We start from the raw sequence: 25165 nt of genomic DNA, 5'->3' as shown, positions 1-25165 counted from the left end.
CTGATCGTTCCTCTGGAAGTTTTGTCTCAGAGGAGTACCCGGCCAGGGGATATCACCACTGATCCCACAGAAATACAAACTACCATCAGAGAATACTACAAACACCTCTACACAAATAAACTAGAAAATCTAGAAGAAATGGATAAATTCCTCGACACATACCACCTCCCAAGACTAAAACAGGAAGAAGTTGAATCTCTGAATAGACCAATAACAGGCTCTGAAATTGTGGCAATAATCAATAGCTTACCAACCAAAAAAAGCCCAGGACCAGATGGATTCACAGCCAAATTCTACCAGAGGTACAAGGAGGAACTGGTACCATTGCTTCTGAAACTATTCCAATCAATAGAAAAAGAGGGAATCCTCCCTAACTCGTTTTATGAGGCCAGCATCATCCTGATACCAAAGCCGAGCAGAGACAACAAAAAAGAGAATTTTAGACCAATATCCCTGATGAACATTGATGCAAAAATCCTCAATAAAATACTGGCAAACCCAATCCAGCAGCACATCAAGAAGCTTATCCACCATGATCAAGTGGGCTTCATCCCTGGGATGCAAGGCTGGTTCAATATACGCAAATCAATAAATGTAATCCAGCATATAAACAGAACCAAAGACAAAAATCACATGATTATCTCAGTAGATGCAGAAGAGACCTTTGACAAAATTCAATAACCCTTCATGCTAAAACCTCTCAATAAATGAGGTATTGATGGGATGTATCTCAAAATAATAAGAGCTGTCTATGACAAACCCACAGCCAATATCATACTGAATGGGCAAAAACTGGAAGCATTCCCTTTGAAAACTGGCACAAGACAGGGATGCCCTCTCTCACCACTCCTATTCAACATAGTGTTGGAAGTTCTGGCCAGGGCAATTAGGCAGGAGAAGGAAATAAAGGGTATTCAATTAGGAAAAGAGGAAGTCAAATTGTCCCTGTTTACAGATGACATGATTGTATGTCTAGAAAACCCCATCGTCTCAGCCCAAAATCTCCTTAAGCTGATAAGCAACTTCAGCAAAGTCTCAGGATACATAATCAATGTACAAAAATCACAAGCATTCTTATACACCAATAACAGACAAACAGAGAGCCAAATCATGAGTGAACTCCCATTCACAATTGCTTCAAAGAGAATAAAATACCTAGGAATCCAACTTACAAGGGACGTGAAGGACCTCTTCAAGGAGAACTACAAACCACTTCTCAATGAAATAAAAGAGGATACAAACAAATGGAAGAACATTCCATGCTCTTGGGTAGGAAGAATCAATATCGTGAAAATGGCCATACTGCCCAAGGTAATTTACAGATTCAATGCCATCCCCATCAAGCTACCAATGACTTTCTTCACAGAATTGGAAAAAACTACTTTAAAGTTCATATGGAACCAAAAAAGAGCCCACATTGCCAAGTCAATCCTGAGCCAAAAGAACAAAGCTGGAGGCATCACATTACCTGACTTCAAACTATACTACAAGGCAACAGTAACCAAAACAGCATGGTACTGGTACCAAAACAGAAATATAGACCAATGGAACAGAACAGAGCCCTCAGAAATAATGCCACATATCTACAACTATCTGATCTTTGACAAACCTGACAAAATCAAGAAATGGGGAAAGGATTCCCTATTTAATAAATGGTGCTGGGAAAACTGGCTAGCCACATGTAGAAAGCCAAAACTGGATCCCTTCCTTACACCTAATACAAAAATTAATTCAAGATGGATTAAAGACTTAAATGTTAGACTTATAACTGTAAAAACCCTAGAAGAAAACCTAGGCAATATCATTCAGGACATAGGCATGGGCAAGGACTTCATGTCTAAAACACCAAAAGCAATGGCAACAAAAGCCAAAATTGACAAATGGGATCTAATTAAACTAAAGAGCTTCTGCACAGCAAAAGAAACTACCATCAGAGTGAACAGGAAACCTACTGAATGGGAGAAAATTTTTGCAATCTACTCATTTGACAAAGGGCTAATATCCAGAATCTATAATAAACTCAAACAAATTTAGAAGAAAAAAAACAAACCACCCCATTGACAAGTGGGCGAAGGATATGAACAGATACTTCTCAAAAGAAGACATTTATGCAGCCAGAAGACACATGAAAAAATGCTCATCATCACTGGCCATCAGAGAAATGCAAATCAAAACCACAATGAGGTAGCATCTCACACCAGTTAGAATGGCGAGCATTAAAAAATCATGAAGAACAGGTGCTGGAGAGGATGTGGAGAAATAGGAACACTTTTACACTGTTAGTGGGACTGTAAACTAGTTCAACCATTGTGGAAGTCAGTGTGGCGATTCCTCAGGGATCTACAACTAGAAATACCATTTGACCCAGCCATCCCATTACTGGGTATATACTCAAAGGATTATAAAACATGTTGCTATAAAGACACATGCACACGTATATTTATTGTGGCACTATTCACAATAGCAAAGACTTGGAACCAACCCAAATGTCCAACAATGATAGACTGGAATAAGAAAATGTGGCACGTATACACCATGGAATACTATGCAGCCATGAAAAATGATGAGTTCATGTCCTTTGTAAGGACATGGATGAATCTGGAAACCATCATTCTCAGCAAACTATCACAAGGACAAAATAACCAAACACTGCATGTTCTCACTCATAGGTGGGAATTGAACAATGAGAACACATGGACACAGGAAGGGGAACATCACACACCGGGGCCTGTTGTGGGGTGGAGGCAGGGGGGAGGGATAGCATTAGGAGATGCACCTAATGTTAAATGACGAGTTAATGGATGCAGCACACCAACATGGCACATGTATACATATGTAACAAACCTGCACATTGTGCACATGTACCCTAAAACTTGAAGTATAATAATAAAAAAATTAGAATGCGAAAATCCAAAAAAAAAAAAGAAAATTAAAATTATCTTAGGCAATTTAGAAATAGCAACTGAGATGAGAGCTGGAGAGAGTCCTTTCATGGGAAGGTGAGAAGGGGTTACTTAGAATTGTTAAAGGGCGGGGGCAGTGGGAGGTTAGACACAATTTTCTTACTTTCTTGATTCCCTAATGCTCCAGTCCTTTGGACTTCTTGGTCTTAAGGCTATATGAATGACCTAATTAGACAAGTTTCCCATCTTCCACTGATTCTTCACCGTCTCTCCACTATTTCTCAACCTCAATTTGTTTCCTACACACTGCCACCTGTGGCCAGCAAATTGACTAACAGTGTACGTCTACTAACTTAACGGTCATGGATGTTAAACACTGTTAAATCCAGGAAACTGGTAAAGATTAAGTCTATAGCTAATGATTGGCAGAACTAAGTCTAAACATGATCCTTGAGATTCCAAAATCAGTGGTCTCTTTACGTATCATGTTGTCTCTAAGGCTCAATTACCATGAATGTATGTTATGGTAAATGGGACCAAATAATGTCACAGAAGAGTTTTCAAAAGGAAGGTAAAATGAGGCAAGAAAAAAAGACAATGATAGGGAAGGCAATGCAAGCATCATATCTATTATTAAGGAAGAGCTCACAACATTTCCAGAAAGGCTTTCTAGGAACCAGCCTCGACTGAGGGCAGCATGAACGAGCACCATTTTCCAGGCCACCCCTTGCACCATCTTCATGATTTCCCACCACCCCTTTGAATTATTTTCTAAATCACCCTGATGCTGTCTTACACAGCATATTTTTAAAAGTTCTCAGAAACAGGCTCTTACACTTTTATTTCTTCTTTTAAAAAAAGTTCCCGCTTATCATGTTGTACTATTTAATCAGAATATACTTGAAAACAAAAGATGCTTTGTGGTTTTTTAACTCTTGGTAATTAATCCATTGTAGGCAGTATTTTAAAAAATGATGTAGGACAGGGACACCAATATGAAATGGGTAGTCTGAAAAGCAGTTACTAGATACTGACCATCATTTTAGGAAAGGCAGGCTATTTAACCCACTGTATGCTCCCAGGTAAACTTGTCTTCAATTCTTGTTAAGTCAAATATGAAAAACCAAACTTGCCATCTCTATAATTGCTATCATTTAAAAAATTCTGTTGGGAGGAGACACCAAACATAGTATTTCTTACCCCATGCAGCATAATAAAAAATAGGATTCCCAGCTTTGGAAGCCCCAGCTTGGTAGAAAATACTTAATGTTTTCAAAGCCTTGATCTCTTCTTTTTCATGTACCTGATGCCTAAAAGAAAAAGAACAGAGTACCTCTGAGGCTTTATGTTGTCTACTGAGTATGTAAAATAGTCTATAATTGGATAAACAATAAAATACTAAAATAAAAAAATATTTTAAAAGCAACAGGCATTCTAAAGGGTAATCTGACAACATGCACCAAAAATTTCAAGGTATTGCTCTTTGAGCCACAAAAGCACTTTTAGGACTATTCTAAGAGAACTATTGGATGAGGATATTAACCATAGGATTGTTTTTACTCATGACATTTTTGTCCCAGACAGAAGTTTATGATTTTTGAATGAATTCATTTTATCAATCTTTTCCTTTCTAGCTTATGGATTTTGAATAGATGAAAAAGGCCTTGCTTTGCCATGCTGTTTTGATTTATGGGAGTTTATCCTCATAAATGGTATGAAGATATTTTTCCAGATCATTACTCAGTTTTATCAACACCATTTATTGAAAGTCCAACCTAATCTCCTTGATTTCAAATACTCAACATGTACAGATTTTTCTTTGTTTTTATTCCTTAAACAATATGGTATAACAACTATTTATATAACATTTATATTGTATTAGATATTATAAGTAATCTAAAAATATTTAAAATATATGGGAGGATGTGCATAGTTTATATGCAAATACTATGACATTTTGTATCAGGGACTTGAGTCTGTGGATTTTAGTGTTCATGGGAGTGAGATGTGGGCAGGAGTTTGGGGGGTGGTTCCTGGAACCAATCCCTGACAGATACTGAGAGACGACCGTATTATAAAGCTAGGCTTGGTCAAAGAAACATATGTAAATGCTTATTATACAGTCCATAGTGTTTAATCACTTTCTGATATGTGTCAATAAGTATTTATCATTAAAGTAGACTTAATTACTTCCTTTGTTTGTCTATCTCTGGTGTTTGAATCAGGAAATCAACTGTTTCTTAGACTCAACACAATGAGTTTCTCAAATAATACCTTTATCTATCTCATCATAACATAAATGCAATCTGAGGCTTTATGTATCTTATTTCCCAATAACTGTAGACTATTCTTCATTAACTGACAACAACTTCCCAAACATACCGCTCTCGCACATTTATTTTTCCTGAAAGTCTATCGGTCAAGAAAAAGTAGTAATAAAGATTAGTGTCTTTACATATTTTGAACACAAAAGTTTTACATCTAAAAAGTTTAAATACACATAAAATACAAGTATAAAGCTGTAATGAAGTAGTTATAATTCTCACAGTAAAACCCACTAATATTTGAAAGTCATTTTTTTTACCTTGTAAGACATTTTACATCATTATCTGCTGCTTGGTTTGATGTTCCCATAACCCAGTCTGTCAGGTATTCTACCATCTTATTCCTATAGAATGGTGGAGAAAAGAGAAACAGCAAACAATTTTTTTGAAGTCACACCCCCCCCACACACACCTTCAGTCATGTAAGATTACTTATAGTGCAAATAATTTAGCAGATAACCAAGGTGACATGACGACTTTATAAAAGAGATACTGCTATCATATGTAAAAGCCAGAAGGAACAAGCAACGTGGATATTGATCCTCCATCATGGCCTTTAGTTATGCTATCAGATTGGAAACAGAATCAAATTTTTAGCTCAAGTATAGCAGAGTTTTAGAAAAAGGGAGGCTTGCCACAGGCACAAAGCTTAGGGAAATTTGAGGAGAGACACAGAGAAAAACAAACATGTAAACTGCTCTCTTTTTATGTCTTCCTTTCTACCAGTAACCAGATATCTACTCTATTTCTGTACTTCATTCAACAAATTAAGATTTACAAGACCCTACATTGCTCTTTTGAGAACTCACCTAAATTTCATCTCTCGGCAAAATGAGAGGTCATCTCTCCTTGCCATCGTTACTTCAACCAACTGACACAGTTTCGTTTTTATTTGAATTGCATGGACCATATTCCCAAGCACACAAACGTACCTATACAGACATAGAGACAATAAAAAAACTATCAGATACAGACATAAGATAAGGCATTCAAAATACTTTAACCATCAAATAAAACGAACTAAACGTAAGTTTGAAAACAGTAAGATATTTATTTATATGAGAGCATACACAATTTCTGGTTACCTTATTGTCACACCCTAGTTTGTGTGCAGTAAAGAATGGCAAATTATTTTATCAATTACTATCAATATCAATGTGTAAGAGGTTTTTCTTGTCTCTTAAATCTTAAAGTATGTTTCTGCTACATTTCAGTAGAAGGCTTACCTGACCAGATTTAACATCATTGTTTCAATGCTAGCTTGCTCTAGATGTTCAGAGCTGCCTTCAGTATGATTATCTAGCAAGTTCTTCATTATATCTAGGGTTTGCTCTACAAATTGAGTATTGGTATCAGTCAATAAAACCTATAGAGAGAACAAATATATTAATGATTTGCCATCAATGCCCAGAAGACAGATCCCTAGAGGGATGAAACTGACTGATCTAAACACACAAATAGAGACATGCACCCACAGGCATGCAGCCAAACAGGCACACAGATATACACAGACACTCATACCCATATACAAGGCACGTATACCCTCAGGCACACATACACATCAGAGTTCCTAGAAGCAAGCTGACCATTCATTGAGATGATTCTTCTTTCTATAATTTTTTGACAATTTTTAAAAACTGTGAGTACCTAATTTAAATAATCTGAAAGAAAAAGGCTTCATTATTTCAAACAAGTCACTCTATTCATAGGGAAAGGTGAAAAATAAAAAAGAGCACACTTTACCTGTCCTTAGGAGTCAAAAAACTTGCTGATGGCATTCTTCAATTTGTTAAATAGCATCAGATAAAGAGCAGGACTCAACTCTAGACCCACCAGGTTCTTATCATTGGTCCTTATTTGAAGTCCCACTTTCTCAAGGTTACACACCATTAACGACCAACAGCTGACCCATGTATTTGCTGACAGGTGTATCTGCGTTTCCCTCTGAGGACATCACTGAAATCATGGAACCCTTATGTTCACTGACCGGACCCACGGGTGGGCTATAGGTTGCCAGGCCAGAATTACTTCTCTGCTGGAGGCACACTCCCCCAAGGGCACAAAGGAAGCCAGTCATGTTGATCCAGGCCTGTAGGGAGTCTGTGTCAGACAAATCTATGGGTCCTCCTCCACTCACATGGGACATTCGCCTCTTAACAATGGTCTTGTGAAGCTTTCAACAGCCTAAACACAAAATTTTTGTGCAAAACATGAATTAAACCTAAATTAGTTGAGACTTGACAAATTACTCTTTATCCAACATTTCTTCCGTGACAAAAGTACAAAAAATGTAAAAAATACATTGAAATCAACCCCCTAAATTACCATATACATTTTTAAAGAGCCACTGATTTATTTTTGTTATACACTAATATAATTGACCAGGTATCAAATTTCTTTTAAAAAGCTTTGATTTCACATGGATGAACCTTGGGAACATTATGCCAAGTGAAAGAAGCTAATCATAAAAGCCCACATATTCTAAAACTCCATTTACAGAAAATATCCAGAATAGGCAAATCTACAAAGTAGATTCCTGGTTGCCTAGGGTTGGAGAAGCGGGGGGAAGAGAGACAAGAAAGTGTCGGGGGGTGGTTAGAGGCAGAGATAGCTAAAGGATACAGGGTTTTTTTCTCAATTGATGAAATTGTTCTGAAACTGATGGTGGTGATGGTTGCACAACTCTGTGAACATGCTAACAACAGTCACTGAATTGGACACTTTAAATGCGTGAATTGTATGGTATGTAATTATATATTATAGTAAACAGTTATCCCCCAAAAGCTTTCATTCTAAAGCTACATGTCCCCTCAAATAAAGGTACTAGGTATACAATTTTGCTTCACAAAACTATAACTTTTTTCTTATTATAATTAAGCATGACAGAAAAATAACATGGGGGAAGAGCCAGTTTTTATAAATCTCCTAATAATGAGAGCAATATGAGCATTATAAATCATATACACACAAACACCAACTCATCAATTTCCAAAGTAACAGATAATACAGTCAATAGTAATAGTTGAATGAACTGTCCACATTTTAAAATTTCATTTAATCTATGGGCTCAATCTTCTGCCCAAGACATTCCTTAATTAGAATACCTAACAAAATAGCAAAATGAATTGTTTCCATGTTAATTTTTCTCTACCTCTGTTGCTCCTTTTCTGAAAATTCTGTGAAACACCCTGATGAAGGGAGAAAGAGCAAGAAAAGATAAAGAAATGGTCTTTGCAACAAACAGTCTCTAGCAGTGCTGCCCAGTATTTCTGTGATGATGGAAACATTTTCTCTCTGCTGTCCAACAGAGTAAGTACCTGTCATATGTGGCTACCAGGTACTTGCAATGTGGCTACTATATGATTGAGGAACTAAATTGTATTTAATTTTAATTATGTTAAAATTTAAGTTAAGTAGTCATACATAGCTAGTGGCTATCATATTACAAAGTACAGGTCTAGATAAACCACAACTAAATATCAGTCTTCAGACAACTATATGCTTACTTTACTGAGTGACTCGTGAAAGATTACCAAAGAGAAGTACATATATTTAGCAGATCAGTTAATAGACAAAAGGCAACTTTACAGACTTACCTGGCCATCTTCCATTTGGGCTTCTGGGTAGCTAAGGATTAGTTTTGTTGCTTGTTCCCATTTTGCATGTGTATCTTCCCAAGCCTAAAATGAAGACAGTTATCACTTGAAAGCAACTTTAAGTCTAGAGCTAAACATCAATCAGCAACAGCCAACCTTGAAACTTGATATATATTAAGTACTCAGATATTATACTTGTAATATGCACATATCTTGGATTTACTTCAAAAGCTATTCCTCATTACACATATGTAACAAGAGGCTTCCAAAACTGAGGGTGGGCGCCTGAGAGGGGTGTTTCTGTTGCTAAGGGCACACCTCAGTGTTTCCTGCAGTGGGATGCTCAGTGCGCCTCAGCAGTGCCATCACTCTTTCTGAAGTGCTGCTGTGCCTAAGCAACTACAACAGCAAATCAAGTTACTGCACTTAGAGCCCTGCCTGCCAATGGAGAACCTGATAAGCCCCACCCAAAAGGCAGAGTAGGAGGAGCAGAGCAAATGCCTCAAGTGATAAAGCCAAAAACTTCCATTCACTAACCTCACAGGAAAGGTACTTATCTTAGACTCTACAATATCCACAGCACAAAATAGCCATTCCCACCTATAATTTACTCATGGAGTTATCCATAACTCCATATGTAAATTACATAGTCATAACTGATAGTAACATATACTGCCAATTAGTTTTAAAATGTATAGCATATTAAAAACTCAGTGGGAGACTAACAATTTATTTCAAATGCTTTTTATTTTCATCCTACTTTGTTCAGAAAAGGATTTCAAGTAAGCTACTTGAATTTCCCCTGTAAACTTACAGAATAGTAACCTTAAATACATTCTCACAATCAGATGCCATGTGCTTTAGGGAGGCTGAGTAAAAAAACCACTATTCCCATTTACCTGTTGACATCACATTGCTGACAGGCAAACTCCATGAATGTGTTAGAGTTGAGCAAGAGGTTACGCACCGACACTTCATCCACCCCACACTGGGTATCTGCTTCCTCACAGAGGTGGCGGAAACAGGACATGGCAACCAGAACAGCTTCAGTGTCAGGGTTCCGCAGACACACGTACAGGGCCACTTCTAGTTTGGTCTGCGCTTGTCAGCAAGTCAGGGGGGTTCCGCTGCATCCTGCTGCGCTATCCTGAGAGTCAAGAGTGGAAGACATATATTTGCAACTTGGGTAATTTTATGTAAAAAACCCAACACCACAATAAACTGCGTGCGTGCGTGCGTGCGTGCGTGTGTGTGTGTGTGTCCGTATATATCTCAACATACAATAACTCACAAGAGCTTTCTCCTTTAATCATTATAGGAATTTTTCAAACCCCAAAATATCTTGTCCTAATGAGAAATGAGATTTTCTGGACCAACATAAAGCGACTATCTGTCCAATTTCAAATCAAATAGGTATTATCCTATTCCAGATTCTAGAAATATAAACTGATTCTAACATGGACAGGTAAAACACCATAACATAAATCTACTGCAGTGATGATATAATGTACTTCCCAGTCAATTACAAATGACAAAAACAGAGGAAGTAACAGGAAATTCTATCTACTTGCTATAGCAAAGTAATAAAATAAGTACACTGAGGCACTCATTGAAACAAGGGCATAAACAAGAACTAAATATTGCTGTAGAAGATAGACTCGATTCTGAATTACCTATTCCCCAAACATGAAATGGAGAAAATAATTGACAAAATAAATGCAAATTCTACAAGTAAAACAGACAATAATAAATAGCATATGCTTAGATGTTTTTTTCTTTAACAAGGTTATATTAAAAATTAGGGATGAAAAACATTTTGGTTTGGAAAATAAACTCTTCTCTAATGATCTGATATTTTCACTTGAAATATGATTTAAAGGAAATAATACACACTAACGCAAATCACAGAAACACTTATCTTTAACATGAAGCAAAATACTTTGTTTTTATCCTTTTACATCTGTACCTTTGTTAGCTGGTACAAATTCTATACTTCTATGGTATGAATGGTTTTTCATGAGGTGGAGGTTATCAGATACAGCTTGTAAGTGTCAAGTGCTATTTATACCTTTCTTTTTTTTTTTTTTTTTTTTTTGAGACGGAGTCTCGCTCTTTCACCCAGGCTGGAGTGCAGTGGCGCTATCTCCGCTCACTGCAAGCTCTGCCTCCCAGGTTCACTCCATTCTCCTGCCTCAGCCTCCTGAGTAGCTGGGACTATGGGCGCCCGCCACCACGCCCAGCTAATTACACATTTTTTTATTTAACCCTTACAACAACTCTGGAGCAGGAATTATTATTGTCCCCATTTTAAAACTGAGGAATTGAGGAACAAGGGTGTTAAGAACTTGCCCAAAGTTCCATAAAGAGCAGTGATAGAACTAGAGTCTAAGCAGTTTTTCACTATTACTCTATATTACCTGGATGGAATTTACCAAAGTTCATTCAGAAAACAAATAGTGCACACGAGATGATACTGGAAAATTACAAAAGAAGCTGACCATAGAGGAGTTCCCTTTTCCCTTCTGGAGAGAGGTTCAGGAGTACGTAGTGACACTTCATGACCCATGGACATTTGACTGGTATTTCCACTAGAAGGAGTATCACATCCTACTCCATAAAAAAGGAGAAAGTGACATGAACTTCTATCTGCCTGCTAGAAAAAAGAAAGAAAGAAGCTTTACTGATGCACTGACAACCAAGAGGAATAAACACTTATATCGGTTGTCTTCCTGTTTGAGACTCTCCTAGAAAACCTCTCCTCTCAATCTCTATGCCCCACCTTGAAGGAAATTCACTAGAAACCCATTAGAACAAATAATGTTCACTTAATGTCTTTAAAATTTCTTTCAATTTCTCATTCTCTAATCAGAAACAGTAGATTCTACAAATATAAATTAAGTCTAACATAAACATAAGTAAAACATCAACAATGTAAATCCACTGTATGAAAACTATAATTTGATCTCAATGACAAAGATTTTTTTTCCACAAGATTTTATCCTGTGCCATGTTGGCATAACTAGAAATTGACTCTGAGATTAAGTTCTTCTGGACCAGTAATTAACCCTGGTATATTATACACCAAGTATGTCACAAGAGTGACTGTGCTGACCAGGGCACTACGAATTCATTACTGGATTCCTCGTACTCATATTCTGGAGATTATGCCATAGGCAAGGGCACGAAAGTCTGAAGTCTAATCTCTTTCCATATGTTTGGAATAATGCCAAATTCTGCTACATTAACACATCAAATAAGCCAGATGTGAATAAATCCACTTCACCATTAGTCTATTTCTAAACAGAGACAATTTATTAATAACAAGCTCTATAATACTGAAAAGGATATGAGTTTCATACATTTAAGGTTTTTCACAGCTATGCTTCTAGTACCAGATAAAAACTCATTAAATCAAGTACTCCTAAAACTAGGCCATAATAGAATTCCTAAATTGTTTAACTATAGACACTATACGTTAAAAGAAATGTAAGACTCTTCTCTATCCCCCACAACCTCACCATGTTTCAATAGTTCAGAATCAAAAAATTTCACTCCACCCCAAGAAGTGTCGTGAAATTTTCAAGATGTGAAACTCTTACTGGAGGAATAGAAATAAACCTAGATTGAGGACCCTCAACCTTTTCCCTTTTGCTTCTTGATAGATAATTCTCTGGACTAGTCTAGCCACAACATCTAGGCCTTTACGATTTCTCAGAGCTATGACTCTAGAACTGGACAAAAAACTCATTAAACCAAGTACTCCCAAATCTATGCCATAATAGAATTCTTAGATTAATTATAGAAGCTATATGTTAAAATAAATTTTATGTATGAATTATGTCTATGTGTGAACTTGAGAGTAAAGATAGAATATGCTCCTCAAGCTACTTTGGTTACGGCAGTCACCACTTTTCCTAGGCCTGTCCCACAGAGACCTATTTAACTCAACTAGAACTAGAATTCATCAACAGTGTGGTTTTAAGGCCAAAGTTTCAGAATAATTTTTAAAGTGCTAATTTGCCAGCCCTTGTCCTCTGCACATATGTATCCTTTTGAGAACCTTGGGGGGAAGGAGGAGCTGAAATAGAAACTAATTTGGCTATAAAACACTTTCTTAATCTCCCCCATCACCATTCCAAATATTCTCCCATTTTTTAAAGATGTCATTTTGCTTACCTTATTTTAAAGAAGAAATTTATTCCTGCAGGTCAAAATTTCCCGCAACCATTTGAGAATTTCTGTGCTACTAAGCATTTGATGACTAGTTAATTTCTTGCAGATGTAAAAATACATTTGTGAGCTGCAGTAACATAAAGTTCATTGTTACTAACATCAATAATAACCTAATGCAGATATAACCAGACATAAGAATGGCATTCTCCCATAATGAATACCAGCTTAGAGAAGCTTAGTTATGTTAAGTATGTTAGTTGAATGATAGGAAATTAAGAAGAAAGAGAAACATTAAGAAATGATAAGAGCATTAAGAATCTGATCTAATTATATCAGTATTCATTATACATTAGGTTTCTTAGAGACGTCTTAGTTTTCAGTTATGATCAGAAAGGATCAGTAAGTGCTCTTGAGCTAAAAATTACCCTCAAGGTCTTGGCATTTCAGTTAAACCAAATGAACTTAGTGTGGTAATTTTGAGACATTTCATTAAAAAAACACTTACACAAAGCAAGAGCTTTGGATCTGCATGAATTAGTTTCACCATGGACAAGAGAAGATACTTACAGCTCCTGGTCTCCAGGTCTGTAGGTTTTTCTTTAAATTTAAGGCTTGTTACTTTTTCTTTAAATGTAAGAGTCTAAAAACCAAACAAAAACATGGTATCAGACATAAGACTCAGGATAATAGCTATCCAACCTTTTAAAAGAAATTTATTATGAAAAAACTTTGAAAAAAGCTATTTTTATACTACCAAATGTGTGGTATAAGTAGAAACACTCAATAGTAAGCATAAGGTCAGTATTATTAAGCTTAAAAAAATGGAAATTTTTTTGCATCATTTATATTACTTTTTAATCAATCTAATAAAACAATGAAAATCTATTACAATACTAAAAGCTTAATATCAGGTTGTAAAAAACCTCCTATGTAAAAAATGATTTTCCAAAATGTAAAAATATAAGGGAAAAAACATTTGGTCTCTAGTTCTCACAAATCTCCACACTGGGTAACTCATTAACAAACATTCCCCACACACATACACACAAGTATTTCACAGACTCTACAGTATTGTCCGTTGTAAGATGCAGCATTATTTGATGTCCCAAAAGGAATGAAAACCCACTGTCAATTGTAAGACACCATCTAAAATAAGATACACTCCCAATTTCAGAGAAGAGTAAAAATAAGTGCTTCTTAGAATTAATGAAATATATTATCTAGGCAATCTCTGTATTTACTAGTTTAATTGTAAAATTTGCTTTTTCCTTCGATGGCACTCCATCTCTTTCGAGTTACAGAATGCACGCATTTTGGCTGAAGAACATTCATAAAACAGAAAGAATTCTGAGAAAGGTAAACTTATGGAAAACATGTTTTCATTACAGAGACACAGGATGAATTAAAATAATCATAGATGTTTTTCAACCAAAAATCCAACAATTATATTCTAGATCTAATATCACCTATTATTATAACATATTTTCCTTTTCTTCTTTAAAACAACACAAAACTATCTGATTTTGACATGAATGCCTTTATATAAACATATATATAACATAGAAATAGTAGACTGTGTACCAACTCTGGACCCATAACACAAATGTCCAAGTAAACAGGCTGCCTTTCAATGTTAAAAAGCGGACATGCATATCTACAACACAAATGAACCATCTTCTGTGTTTAAGTGAAACATGCATTTGTTATTATACCCAAGAACACTGAAGGGCTGTAGTCCTCAGAAGGGAAGAATAGCTATTTAAATGCACACATTTATACTCAAGAATGTCACAACAGAAGAGAAATAGCAAAACTTACAAATAGCTCGCTTTTATATTTATAACTGCCCCTTAACCCCTAGGCAAATGTTTTACTAAATGATTTAACAAATGCTGGTTTTACTGTTTGCTCTCTTTCAACTGTATTTTTTCCTCACTCTAAGTTGAGGTGTTTCACCTTAGATCAAGCTGAAACTTTGATTAAACAAATGTATTTACTTTGATGTAACTAAGTGTAACTATCAAACGACTCTTCTCTAATGCAGCCATTGCACAGGAAGATAAGATCAGAGAACAAGTAGTAGATATCAGAATTTTTCCTTATTTAAGAATAATTTCCAAAAAAAGTAAGTAGTCCTATGCCACATAACAACATTTCAGACAATGATAGACAATATGTAACACAGCTGAAAAATTCCTATCACCTAGTGGCATAGCCATCATGATGTCCAAGCACAATGCATTACTTTTTGTTTGCAGCAATGCTGGTGTAAACAAACTTTCACTTCTATTCATATAAAAAGAGTATAGCACATTCAATTATGTATAATATACAATACTTGATAATGAGAATAAATAACTGTTACTGGTTTATGTATTTACTATAATATACTTTTTTTTTGAGATGGAGTCTCACTTTGTTGTCCAGGCTGGAGTGCAGTGGCGTGATCTCAGCTCACTGCAACCTCCGCCTCCCGGGTTCAAGCAATTCTCCTGCCTCAGCCTCCAGAGTAGCTGGGACTACAGCTGCAAGCCACCACACCTGACTTATTTTTTTGTATTTTTAGTAGAGAAGGGCTTTTGCCATGTTGGCCAGGCTGGTCTCAACTCCTGACCTCAGGTGATCCATTCGCCTGGGCCTCCCAAAGTGCTGAGACTACAGGCGTGAGCCACCAGGCCCAGCCTACTATGGTATACTTTTTATTGTTATTTTAGAGTATTCTCCTACTTAAAGATAAAAAGTTAACTATGAAACACAGCCTCAGAAGGTCCTTCAGGAGGTACTCCAGAAAAAGGCATTGTTACTACAAGAGATGACAGCTGGATCCACACGTTATTTCCTCTAAAAACCTTCCAATGGGAGCAGATGTGGAGGTGGAAGACAGTAACACTGATGATCTTGACCCAATGTAGGCCTAGGCTAATGTATATGTTTGTGTCACAGCTTTTAACAGAGTTTTCAAAATGAAAATTAAAATAGAACGTTTTTCAAATAAAAAAACTTACAGGCTATGAAGAAAAATATTTTTACACAGCTAGCTGTACAATGTATTCTAAGCTGTTATTACAAGTCAAAAAGTTAAAAAATTTAAAAGTTTATAAATTTTAAAAGCTACAGAAAAGTTAATTATCAAAGAAAAAATATTTTTAAATAAATTTGGTGTAGCTTAAGGGTACAGTGTTATAAAGTCTACAGTATAGATCCTGAGTATGAGAAAAAAAACAAGTATTAAAAGAGGCATCCTGTGCCCTGGACTCAGGGGCTTCCCTAGGGGGTGCCCCACTTGCCCAAAGCAGTGCAGCCTGAACCCAAAACTGTGAGCAGAGAGTCCCATGTGTGTTTGAAGGGTTTCCTATGTCCTCTGTGTTCTCCTATAGAAAGCAGCAGGGGTGTGTCGAGCACACACAAGACGCTCTAACAACAACCTGAGCACACCCTCATGCTGCTGAGATGCACCCGGACCCTGGACAGGCTGTGGTGAGAGCAGCCCGAGGATCGTGGCTGGGGACTGTGTCTGGCTTCATGGAGGAAGTCACATGGAGTGCCTTCTCCAAGAAGACAGCCAACGCCCTGCAGGCAGCCCGCTCCACTGCGCCCATATCAGTCTGTACAAGTGTGGGATTTCATTTGGCAGATCCCCAAGGCAGGAGAGAAAAGGAGGAAAGCTAACCTAACTCCAGGCTCTCCATGGACGGCAACATCTAGAAGTGTCTGACAGGAGGCATGCATCCTTGGCCCCGATGAGGCTGCGGGCCATCCCTGCAGTCCTGGCTAGGCAGCCGAGAGGCAGGCCTTGTGGATGCTCTGGGCACAGGTGCTGAGCAAGGTGGTAACCTAGTGCTTGTCCGGGAGCTGCAGCCGCCTGGAGGTCACGCGGTGGTGCATCGACCTGAGGAAGGGGTTGGTGCCTGCAACCGAACAGTGGGCATGAGCCTGAGGCAGCTGGCACTGCACCCACGCCCTGCACACCCGGCAGTGCTCTGGGAAGTGGCAGCCCCAGGACTGGCTGAAGCACCAGGAGGATCCCTGCACGCTGCCTGCCTGGCCATCAGGCTCTCCTCCCGGAGCCTCATCATCAGTGAAGAACTGAATCTGAACGGGATTTGGAGCTCAAGGCTTTGCCTCTGACAACCTTGGGGACCCAGCCCTGGCTCTGCTATGTGTCAGCTCTGGGCTCAGGGAGACTGACTCCTGTCAACATGACTCTCTTTGGAACCACGTCACCCAGATGGGACCTTGTGTGCCCAAGCTACTAGTAGGACCTGTCAGCTCCACTGAGCTCCCTAGTGGCCTCTGGGAAAAGTGGGGTCGGTCCTTGAGCCGTAGGCTTTCTCACCCCTCAGCCACTGAACACAGCCACCCTGGACAGCTGACCTGACACAAGATGAAGGGGCAAAGGGACACAGAAGAGCAGAGACTCCTATCTCTCAGGTTACCACTGGAAAACCTGCGCCTCCCCACACAGGAGGAGCCAGAAGAGGGAAGGAAGGGGCCTGAGCCGGGGAGGGGCACACAGGCTGTCCCTGCAGCACTAGAAGCTTGGTTTTCCAGAATGACCCCTGCCTGCCCTGGGCCCCCAGACAGCTCCTCTGGGTCTGCCCACTGTACAGCCACTGCCAGTCCATCCACAGTGGACTCTGGGTAGGGTAGTGGGTGGGCACATGGTGGCACACTTGGGAGGTCCTTGTCGTTTGCAACACACAAGGCTGTACCTGTGACCTGGACAAGCCCTGGCCTGCCCCGCCTCACAGCCCTGCTCCTGAACAGGACTCTTCACACCCCGGGAGGTTCTGGCGAGGCTTGTGGCAAAGCCTGGATGTCTCTCTGACTCTCGGATTTTCAAACCTGAAGCCCAGAGTGCCCTGCATCAATGGGTGCCCAGAAGTCCTGCCTGCCACCTCCCTAGGGCCCCAGGCAAGCAGAGCCGCATCTGTGTTGGGGAGGTGAGGGTGCGTGGGGGCAGAGGCATGGCCAGTCTGTCCTGGGCTCCGTGTATGTGAAGACAAAGCAGACAGCCTGCTGGGGTGTGAACACAGGGTGGGGTCTGGGCACGGTGCCCTCCGGCTCAGACGGCAGAGACCTGGTGCTGTGGACAAGGCTTGCTAACTTGTGCCAGCCTGGCCCTCCTGGACACTCGCCTAGCTTGCAGATCAGGTGGACGGTGCCATTGTTGCTGCATTGAGAAGAGTCCAGGTTTATCATGCACTTGGGGTCCAGCCTGGCCACCTCGCCCTGGAGCATGCTGGGGATGCTCTGCCGCTCATTGTCCTCAAGCCTGTGCTTCCGGGTGCATACCACTGGGGCCTTGGGGAGGCACCATGGTGACCACACTGGGCACACATGGCCCAGGGCCAGGCAGCCACCCTCCGCGAAGCCCAGCCCAGATGGATGTACGTGATGGGTGGGCTGTGGATGGCAGTCATGGTTGGAATGATTGTGCGGTACAGGGAATGGTTGAAAAGGGTGAGTGGATGTTGGCCAGGATGGCATCCAGGAACAGCTGGCATAGGTACTGCTGTTTGGTCGGTGGCACCCGGGGCAGTGGGGGAGTGGGCTGGAGAGGATGGGCACAGTCAGCAGCCCGGAACCCGAGGGTTCCCCATGTAGGGGGCTTTCCCACCCCAGGCCCGTCCTCACAGCCAGATTCCCGAGGCCTCTCTCTCAGCCTCCACCCTTGTGCAGACAATGTTGGCCGATCCTGGGTATAATCCCCACCTCCACAGCCTTGTCCTCCCCAGAGTCCCTGCCCCCTCTGGGCCGGGTGGCAGAGACACCGATGGGGGCCACAGACAGAGAGTGACTTCTCCCACGTTCCCACCCAGCACAGCAAACCTGGCCTGGAAGAGGCCTGGTGGGCAGGGTCTCAGGTCAGGCCCAGCCCCTACCCGGCCACCCTAACCTTGAAGGTCCCTCCCAGCAGTGCTCCCAGGAGCTCTTGGGGGAGCCCCAATTCTCCCAGGGATGCCGAGGATCCCACACTCACCACTGCCATGTCAGTTTTGAGTTTTTTTTTTTTTTTTTTGAGACGGAGTCTCACTCTGTCACCCAGGCTGGAGTGCAGTGGCGCCATCTCGGCTCACTGCAAGCTCCACCTCCCGGGTTCACGCCATTCTCCTACCTCAGCCTCCCAAGTAGCTGGGACTACAGGCACCCACCACCACGCCCAGCTAATTTTTTTTTTTTTTTTGTATTTTTAGCAGAGACGGGGTTTCACTGTGTTAGCCAGGATGGTCTCGATCTCCTGACCTTGTGATCAGCCCGCCTCGGCCTCCCATCGTGCTAGGATTACAGGCATGAGCCACCGCGCCCGGCCAATATTTTTAAATAAAAAATTACAAAGCTGTTTTTCTTAAAATGTTACAATAAAATTGTATCTGTGTGTAAAATATATCTATTTTATGTGTACCTGTGTGTGTGTGTGTGTGTGTGTGTGTGTGAGAGTGCGTGTGAGAGAGAGAGAGAGACAGAGAGAGAGAGAGTTATGAATTAGGAAGCATATGTACCAAAACATTAGGAGTAGTTGAGTAATGAGATTATGAATGATTTTCACTTTCTTCTTTATACCTTATCAATCATCATCTCAAAATTTACAATCAGAATTCATTATAAGCTATTGTTTGTTTATTTATTTATTTATATTCGCAGTGGTGTGATCTCAACTCACTGTAACCTTGGCCTCCCAGGGTCAAGCAATCGTCCCACCTGAGCCTCTGGAGTCGCTGGGACAAATCAAAGTTAAGTTTTCTTCAGTTTAAAATAACTTGTTATAATTATGTTGTTTAGCCTCATGGTAACCGGAAAACAAAAATCAATAATAGACACCCTAAAAATGAAAAGCAAGCAATTAAAACACACTACCAGAAAAAATTACCTTACTACAAATAAAGACAGGAAGGAAGGGAAGGAGGAAAGAAAAGAAAGAAAGAAAGAGAGAGATCAGAGAGAAGAGAAAGCGGAAGGAAGGGAGAAAGAACAAAATAAAAAAGAGAGAGTAGCAAAACAACCAGAAAACAAGTAAAAAATGGCAGTAGTATGTTTTTAACCGTTAATAATAACCTTGAATATAAATGAATAAAATTCTCCAATTAAGACAGAGTGGCTGAATGGATTAAAAGACAAGACCCAATTATATACTGCCTACAAGAAACTCAGTTCACCTATAGACATACAAAGACTGAAAGTGAAGACATGGTAAATGATATCCCATACCAGTGGAAACAAAAAAAGCAGGAGTAGCTCTACTTAGATTATATAGACTTTCAGTCAAAAAAAGAAAAATATGAAGATAATTATATAATGAGAAAGAAGTAAACAGCAGCATAACAATTACAAGTGCATATGCAACCAGCACTCAAGCAACTAAATACAGTAGCAAATATTAACAGACCTTAAAGGATAGACTGCAATACAGTTACAGAATGCCTCAATGCTTCGCTATAATCAACACCCCACTATCATCAACGGACAGATCATCCAGACAACAAAACATCATCAGTTAAACTGTACTCTATACCGAATAGACCTAACATTTACACAGCTTTCCATTCCGCAACTGCACAATGCACATTCCACTGAATAGCATATGGATTATTCTCCACAACAGACTACGCGTTAGGCCAAAAAACAAGTCACAACACATTTTTAAAAACTGAAATCATGGCCGGGCGCGGTGGCTCATGCCTGTAATACCAGCACTTTGAGAGGCCAGCGGGGGCGGATCACAAGGTCAGGAGAGAGAGTTCACAGAGATCATCCTGGCTAACACAGTGAAACCCCGTCTCTACTAAAAATACAAAAATTAGCTGGGCGTGGCGGCGTGTGCCTGTAGTCCTAGCTGCTGGGGAGGCTGAGGCAGTAGAATGCCGTGAACCCGGGAGGTGGAGCTTGCAGTGAGCCAAGATCGCGCCACTGCACTCCAGCCTGGGCGACAGAGCAAGGCTCTGTCTCAAAAAAAAAAAAAAAAAAAAAAAACAAAACCTGAAATCATATCAAGTATCTTTTCTGACCACAGTGGAATAGTACTAGAAATCAATAACAGGAGGAAAAACTGTACAAATATATGGAAATTAAAATACATGCTCATGAACAGCCAATACATAAATGAAAAAAAAGAAAATTAAAAATTTATTGAAAAAATAATAGAAATACAACATAACAAATCCTGTGGGATGCAGCAAAAGCAGTTGTAAGAGGAAAAGGGCATAGCTATAAACACCTACATCAGAGAAGTAGAAAGATCTCAAATAGCCAACCTGACAGTACACCTGAAGTAATGAGAAAAATGAGAAAAATAAAATGCTAAAATTAGTACAAAAATATCATAAAGATTAGAGAAGAAATTTTAAAAATAGAAACAAAAAATACAAAAAGTCAATGAAACAAAGAGCTGGATTTTTTAGAAAAAAATCAAAACTGACAAGCTTTGACTAAGGAAAAGAAAAAGAAAACAAAATCATAGATGAAAAATGAGACATTACAAGTGATAACACAGAAATATGAAGGATTGTAAGAGATTACTAAAAACACCTATATAAAAACAAGTTGGAAAATCCAGGAGAAGTGATAAATTTCTGGACACATAACAAATTCCCAAGATAGAATGATAAACAAAAAACCGGAACAGATCAATAATGAGTAATGTAATTAAAGCAGTAATAAAAAGTCTTTTGTCAAACAAAAACACAAGAATCATGGTTTTGCTGCTGAATTCTACCAAACATTTTTAAAAGAGCTAATACCAATTTTACTCAAAATATTCCCCAAAAAAATGAAGAGAAAGGAAGTCTTCGAAACTTGTTCTATGAGGACAGCATGAACCTGGTACAAAAACCAGACCAGGAAACAACACAAAAAGAAAGCCACGGGCATTTTAAATATCCCTGATAAACACAGATGCAAAAAAATCCTCAGCAAAATACTTGAAAATTGCACTTGACAACACCATAAAAAGATGATGTGCCATGATCAAGTGGGATTCATCCCAGGAATATGATGGTGATTCAATAAAACACAAAGAAATAAATGTACGACATCACATTCAGCGAATCAGGAACAAAAACCATATAATCATTTCAGTAGACGCTGAAAAAAATAAAAATCAACACTCCTTCATGGCAAAAACTGAACAACATGAGTACAGAAGGAACATATCTCAGGGCAATAAAGGCCATATATGATAAACCCACAGCTAACATCATAATCAATGGGGAAAGGTTAAAACTCTTCCTCTAAGGCCTGGAACGAGTGTGGCTACTTTTACACCACTTTTATTCATCATAGTACTGGAAGTCCTAGGTAGCGCAATTAGACAAGAGAATGCAATAAAAGGCATCCAAATTGGAAAAAAGGAAGTCAAACTGTCTCTGTTTGCAGGTGACATGATCATATATATATACATAGAGAAAGAGAGAACCCTAAAGATTCCACAAAATCACCTACTAGAAATAATTTAGTCAAGTTGCAAGATACAATATCAACATATAAAAATGACTAGCACACCCATGCAACAATAGTGAAATATCTAAGAAAGAAATCAAGAAAGCTATTTCATTACCAAAAAAATTATGTCTAGGGATAAACTTAACCAAAAAGACAAAAGAACCCACAATGAAAACTATAAAACACAGATGAAAGCTATTAAAGCAGACACAAGTAAATGGAAAGATATCCCATGTCCATGCACTAGAAGAATATTGTTAAAATGTCTATATCACCCAATGTGATCTACAGAGTCAATGCAATCCATATGAAATTACAAAAGACTTTCTTCGTAGAAATAGAAAAAAAAATCCTAAAATTCACATGGAAACGCAAAATACCTTGGATAGACAAAAGAATCTGGAATAAAAAGAAAAGCTGGAGGCATCACACCTGACTTCAAAACATACTACGAATCTGTAGTAAGCATGGTAATACCAAAACAGCATAATACTATCAAAAAAGGGGGCAGGGGAGAAACGAAGGAATGACAGACATAGACAAGTGAAACAGAATAGAGAAATCAGAAATAAATTCACGCATTTATGGTGTACTCATTTTTAACAAAGGCACCAAGAACACACATTCGGGAAGGACAATCTCTTCAATAAACTGCTAGGATAACTCAACACCCACATGTACAGGAATACATCTAGGCCGTTATCTTACCATATACAAAAATCTACTCAAAATAAAGATTTAAATGTAGGACCTGAAACTATAAAACTACTAGAGAAGAAAACATAGGATAAATCCTTCATGAAACTGCTTAGGACAAGGAATTTTCAAATAGACATCAAAAGCACAAGCAACAAAAGCAAAGATGTAATTACATTAAACTTGTCAAAAGCACAAGCAACAAAAGCAAAGATGTAATTACATAAAACTTAAAAGCTTCTGCAAAGCACAGGAAGAAATCAGTAGAACGAAGAAACAACCCAGAGAATGGAAGAAAGTATTTGCAAACTATGCATCAGCCAAGGGGTTAATAGACAAAATATATAAATAACTACTCAAAAGCAAAAATACAAATAATTTGATTACAAAAAAATTTACCCCAAATCTTCGTCTCCCACCATTATTTTCCCACCTTCTTTTCCCGACCGCCTTTGGCCTCCTCCCCCTCGCCACCTGTTTTCTTCCTCCATCTACCCCAAAACTTTTTCCCCACCATTTTTCCCCACCGTCATTTCGCAAAGCCTTCTCTACTCTCTCACTCACCACCCTTTTCCCCAACCACTTACCCACTTTCCCCACTGTTTTTTCCCACCGTCTTTTCCCTTTCTCCCTGGCCACCTTCTTTTTCCCCATCCCACTCTCATCACCCTCTTTTGCTCCTTCATCTAAGCAAAAACATTTTCTCCCGTCTTTTCCCAAATCCTTCTCCCCACTCCTGCTGCTCACCACTTTTTCGCCCTTCATCTACCCGAAAACTGTTTTCCTCATCGTCTTTTCCCCCGCTCCTCCTTGCCACCCTCTTTCCCTTCTCTACCCAAAAACATTTCACCATAGTCTTTTCGCAAAGCCTTCTCCCCACTCCCGCTCACCTCCCTCTTTTCCCCCTCCATCTACCCCCCAGAATATTCCCTACGGTCTTTTCACAGTCTTCCCCCCTTCCCACTCGTCCTGCTCTTTGCCCTATCCTGCTTGCTACTCTCTTTTTTGCCTTCCATCTACCCCAAACTATTTTCCCATTTTTTTCCCAACTCTCTTTCCCTGCTCCCTCTCGTCTCCCTCTTTCCTCCTCCTCGTTACCCTCTTTCCCCCCACCATCTACCCAAACACTTTTTACCCACTGTCTTTTCTTTCTCCACCGTCTTTCTTTCCTGCCCACTATCTTTTTGCAAAACCTTGTCTTCCTTCCGCTGGCTACCCTTTTCCCTTCCCCCACCTGTTACCCTCTTTTCCCCCTCTATCTACCCAAAACCTTTTCTCCCCACTGTCTTTTCACAAAACCTTCTCTCTCTACTGCTCAGTGCTGTTTCCCCCTCCACCACCCTCTCTTTCCTCCTCCCCTTGCCACCCTCTTTTCCTCCTCCATCTACCCATAAACATTTTATCCACCTTCTTTCTGCAAAACCTTCCCTCCCTCCCGCTCCCCACCCCGTTTTTCTCCCTCCATCTACCCAAAAACTTTTTTTCCCACTATCTTTTCCCCACCGCCTTTTTGCAATGCGCTCTCTTGCTCGCTATCCTCTTTTCCCTTTGGCACTGACCACCCTCTTTACCCCCTCCATCTATCCCAAAACTATTTTCCTCCTCTTACCGCTTCCGCCGCACTGCCGTCTTGGTCGCCATTACCACCAATCGCAGCGAGGCGAGCCACGGTGTAGCGGCTCCAGCCTCCAGTGTACAGCTGGTGATTACCCATTCCTGGTCCTCTAAGCCGGGCACTGAGCAGCTCCACAGGAAAATACGGGAACCTGGAAGAGCCTCACTTCCCTTCAGCAGCAGTCATATACCGCGCTTATATACAGGAGGATTCCTGACTGCATGTTCTGATTGGATGAGAAAAACCCTCCAGGGTTACTTGGATTGGACTTTATTATCATGTTGTGATTGGGTGAGAGCCAGTCTTAAGACAACCAATCACAGCATGAAAATAAAGTCCAATCAGAGTAGGCCTAGAGGTTTTTCTCTCATCCAATCAGAACATGTAGTCTGGGAACCACATGTGCGTAACCTCAGTACG

At 39.7% G+C, this 25165-nt stretch overlaps 1 protein-coding gene across 4 annotated transcripts; it reads right to left on the bottom strand.

Moving 5' to 3' along the window:
- Positions 1 to 4042: 4042 nt before the first annotated feature.
- LOC746512 (neurofibromin) lies at positions 4043 to 24942 on the bottom strand. Of its 4 annotated transcripts, none has more exons than XM_063794655.1 (12): positions 24740 to 24919; positions 16667 to 16904; positions 13564 to 13636; positions 13000 to 13123; positions 11322 to 11476; positions 9723 to 9970; positions 8824 to 8907; positions 6971 to 7411; positions 6454 to 6593; positions 6037 to 6159; positions 5488 to 5571; positions 4043 to 4213 (listed from the first exon to the last, which is right to left on the bottom strand). In XM_063794655.1, exons 9-12 carry the CDS (start codon positions 6540 to 6542, stop codon positions 4054 to 4056), a joined length of 456 nt encoding a protein of 151 aa, XP_063650725.1. In that variant the 5' UTR covers positions 6543 to 6593; positions 6971 to 7411; positions 8824 to 8907; positions 9723 to 9970; positions 11322 to 11476; positions 13000 to 13123; positions 13564 to 13636; positions 16667 to 16904; positions 24740 to 24919; the 3' UTR covers positions 4043 to 4053. The 4 variants fall into 4 exon arrangements, with proteins under 4 accessions (XP_063650725.1, XP_063650724.1, XP_054523289.1 ...); XM_063794654.1 differs by having other exon boundaries at positions 11241 to 11476; positions 24740 to 24917; XM_054667314.2 differs by lacking the exon at positions 16667 to 16904 and having other exon boundaries at positions 11322 to 11473; positions 24740 to 24942.
- Between the last annotated feature and the right edge of the window lie 223 nt (positions 24943 to 25165).

This window comes from Pan troglodytes, chromosome 16 (assembly GCF_028858775.2).
Source record: "Pan troglodytes isolate AG18354 chromosome 16, NHGRI_mPanTro3-v2.0_pri, whole genome shotgun sequence".
NCBI lineage: Eukaryota > Metazoa > Chordata > Mammalia > Primates > Hominidae > Pan > Pan troglodytes.
The sequence above is the reverse complement of the archived record's forward strand: the minus strand, read 5'-3'. Positions and strand labels throughout refer to the sequence as shown.

Coding starts and splice junctions, on each gene's coding strand:
- LOC746512 (XM_054667314.2), bottom strand. CDS start 6,542: ATGAAGAACTTGCTAGATAATCATACTGAAGGCAGCTCTGAACATCTA. Junction 6,160..6,453: donor ATGATGTTAAATCTGGTCAG/GTAAGCCTTCTA, acceptor ATGTCTGTATAG/GTACGTTTGTGTGCTTGGGA. Junction 5,572..6,036: donor TGCCGAGAGATGAAATTTAG/GTGAGTTCTCAA, acceptor ACCATTCTATAG/GAATAAGATGGTAGAATACC.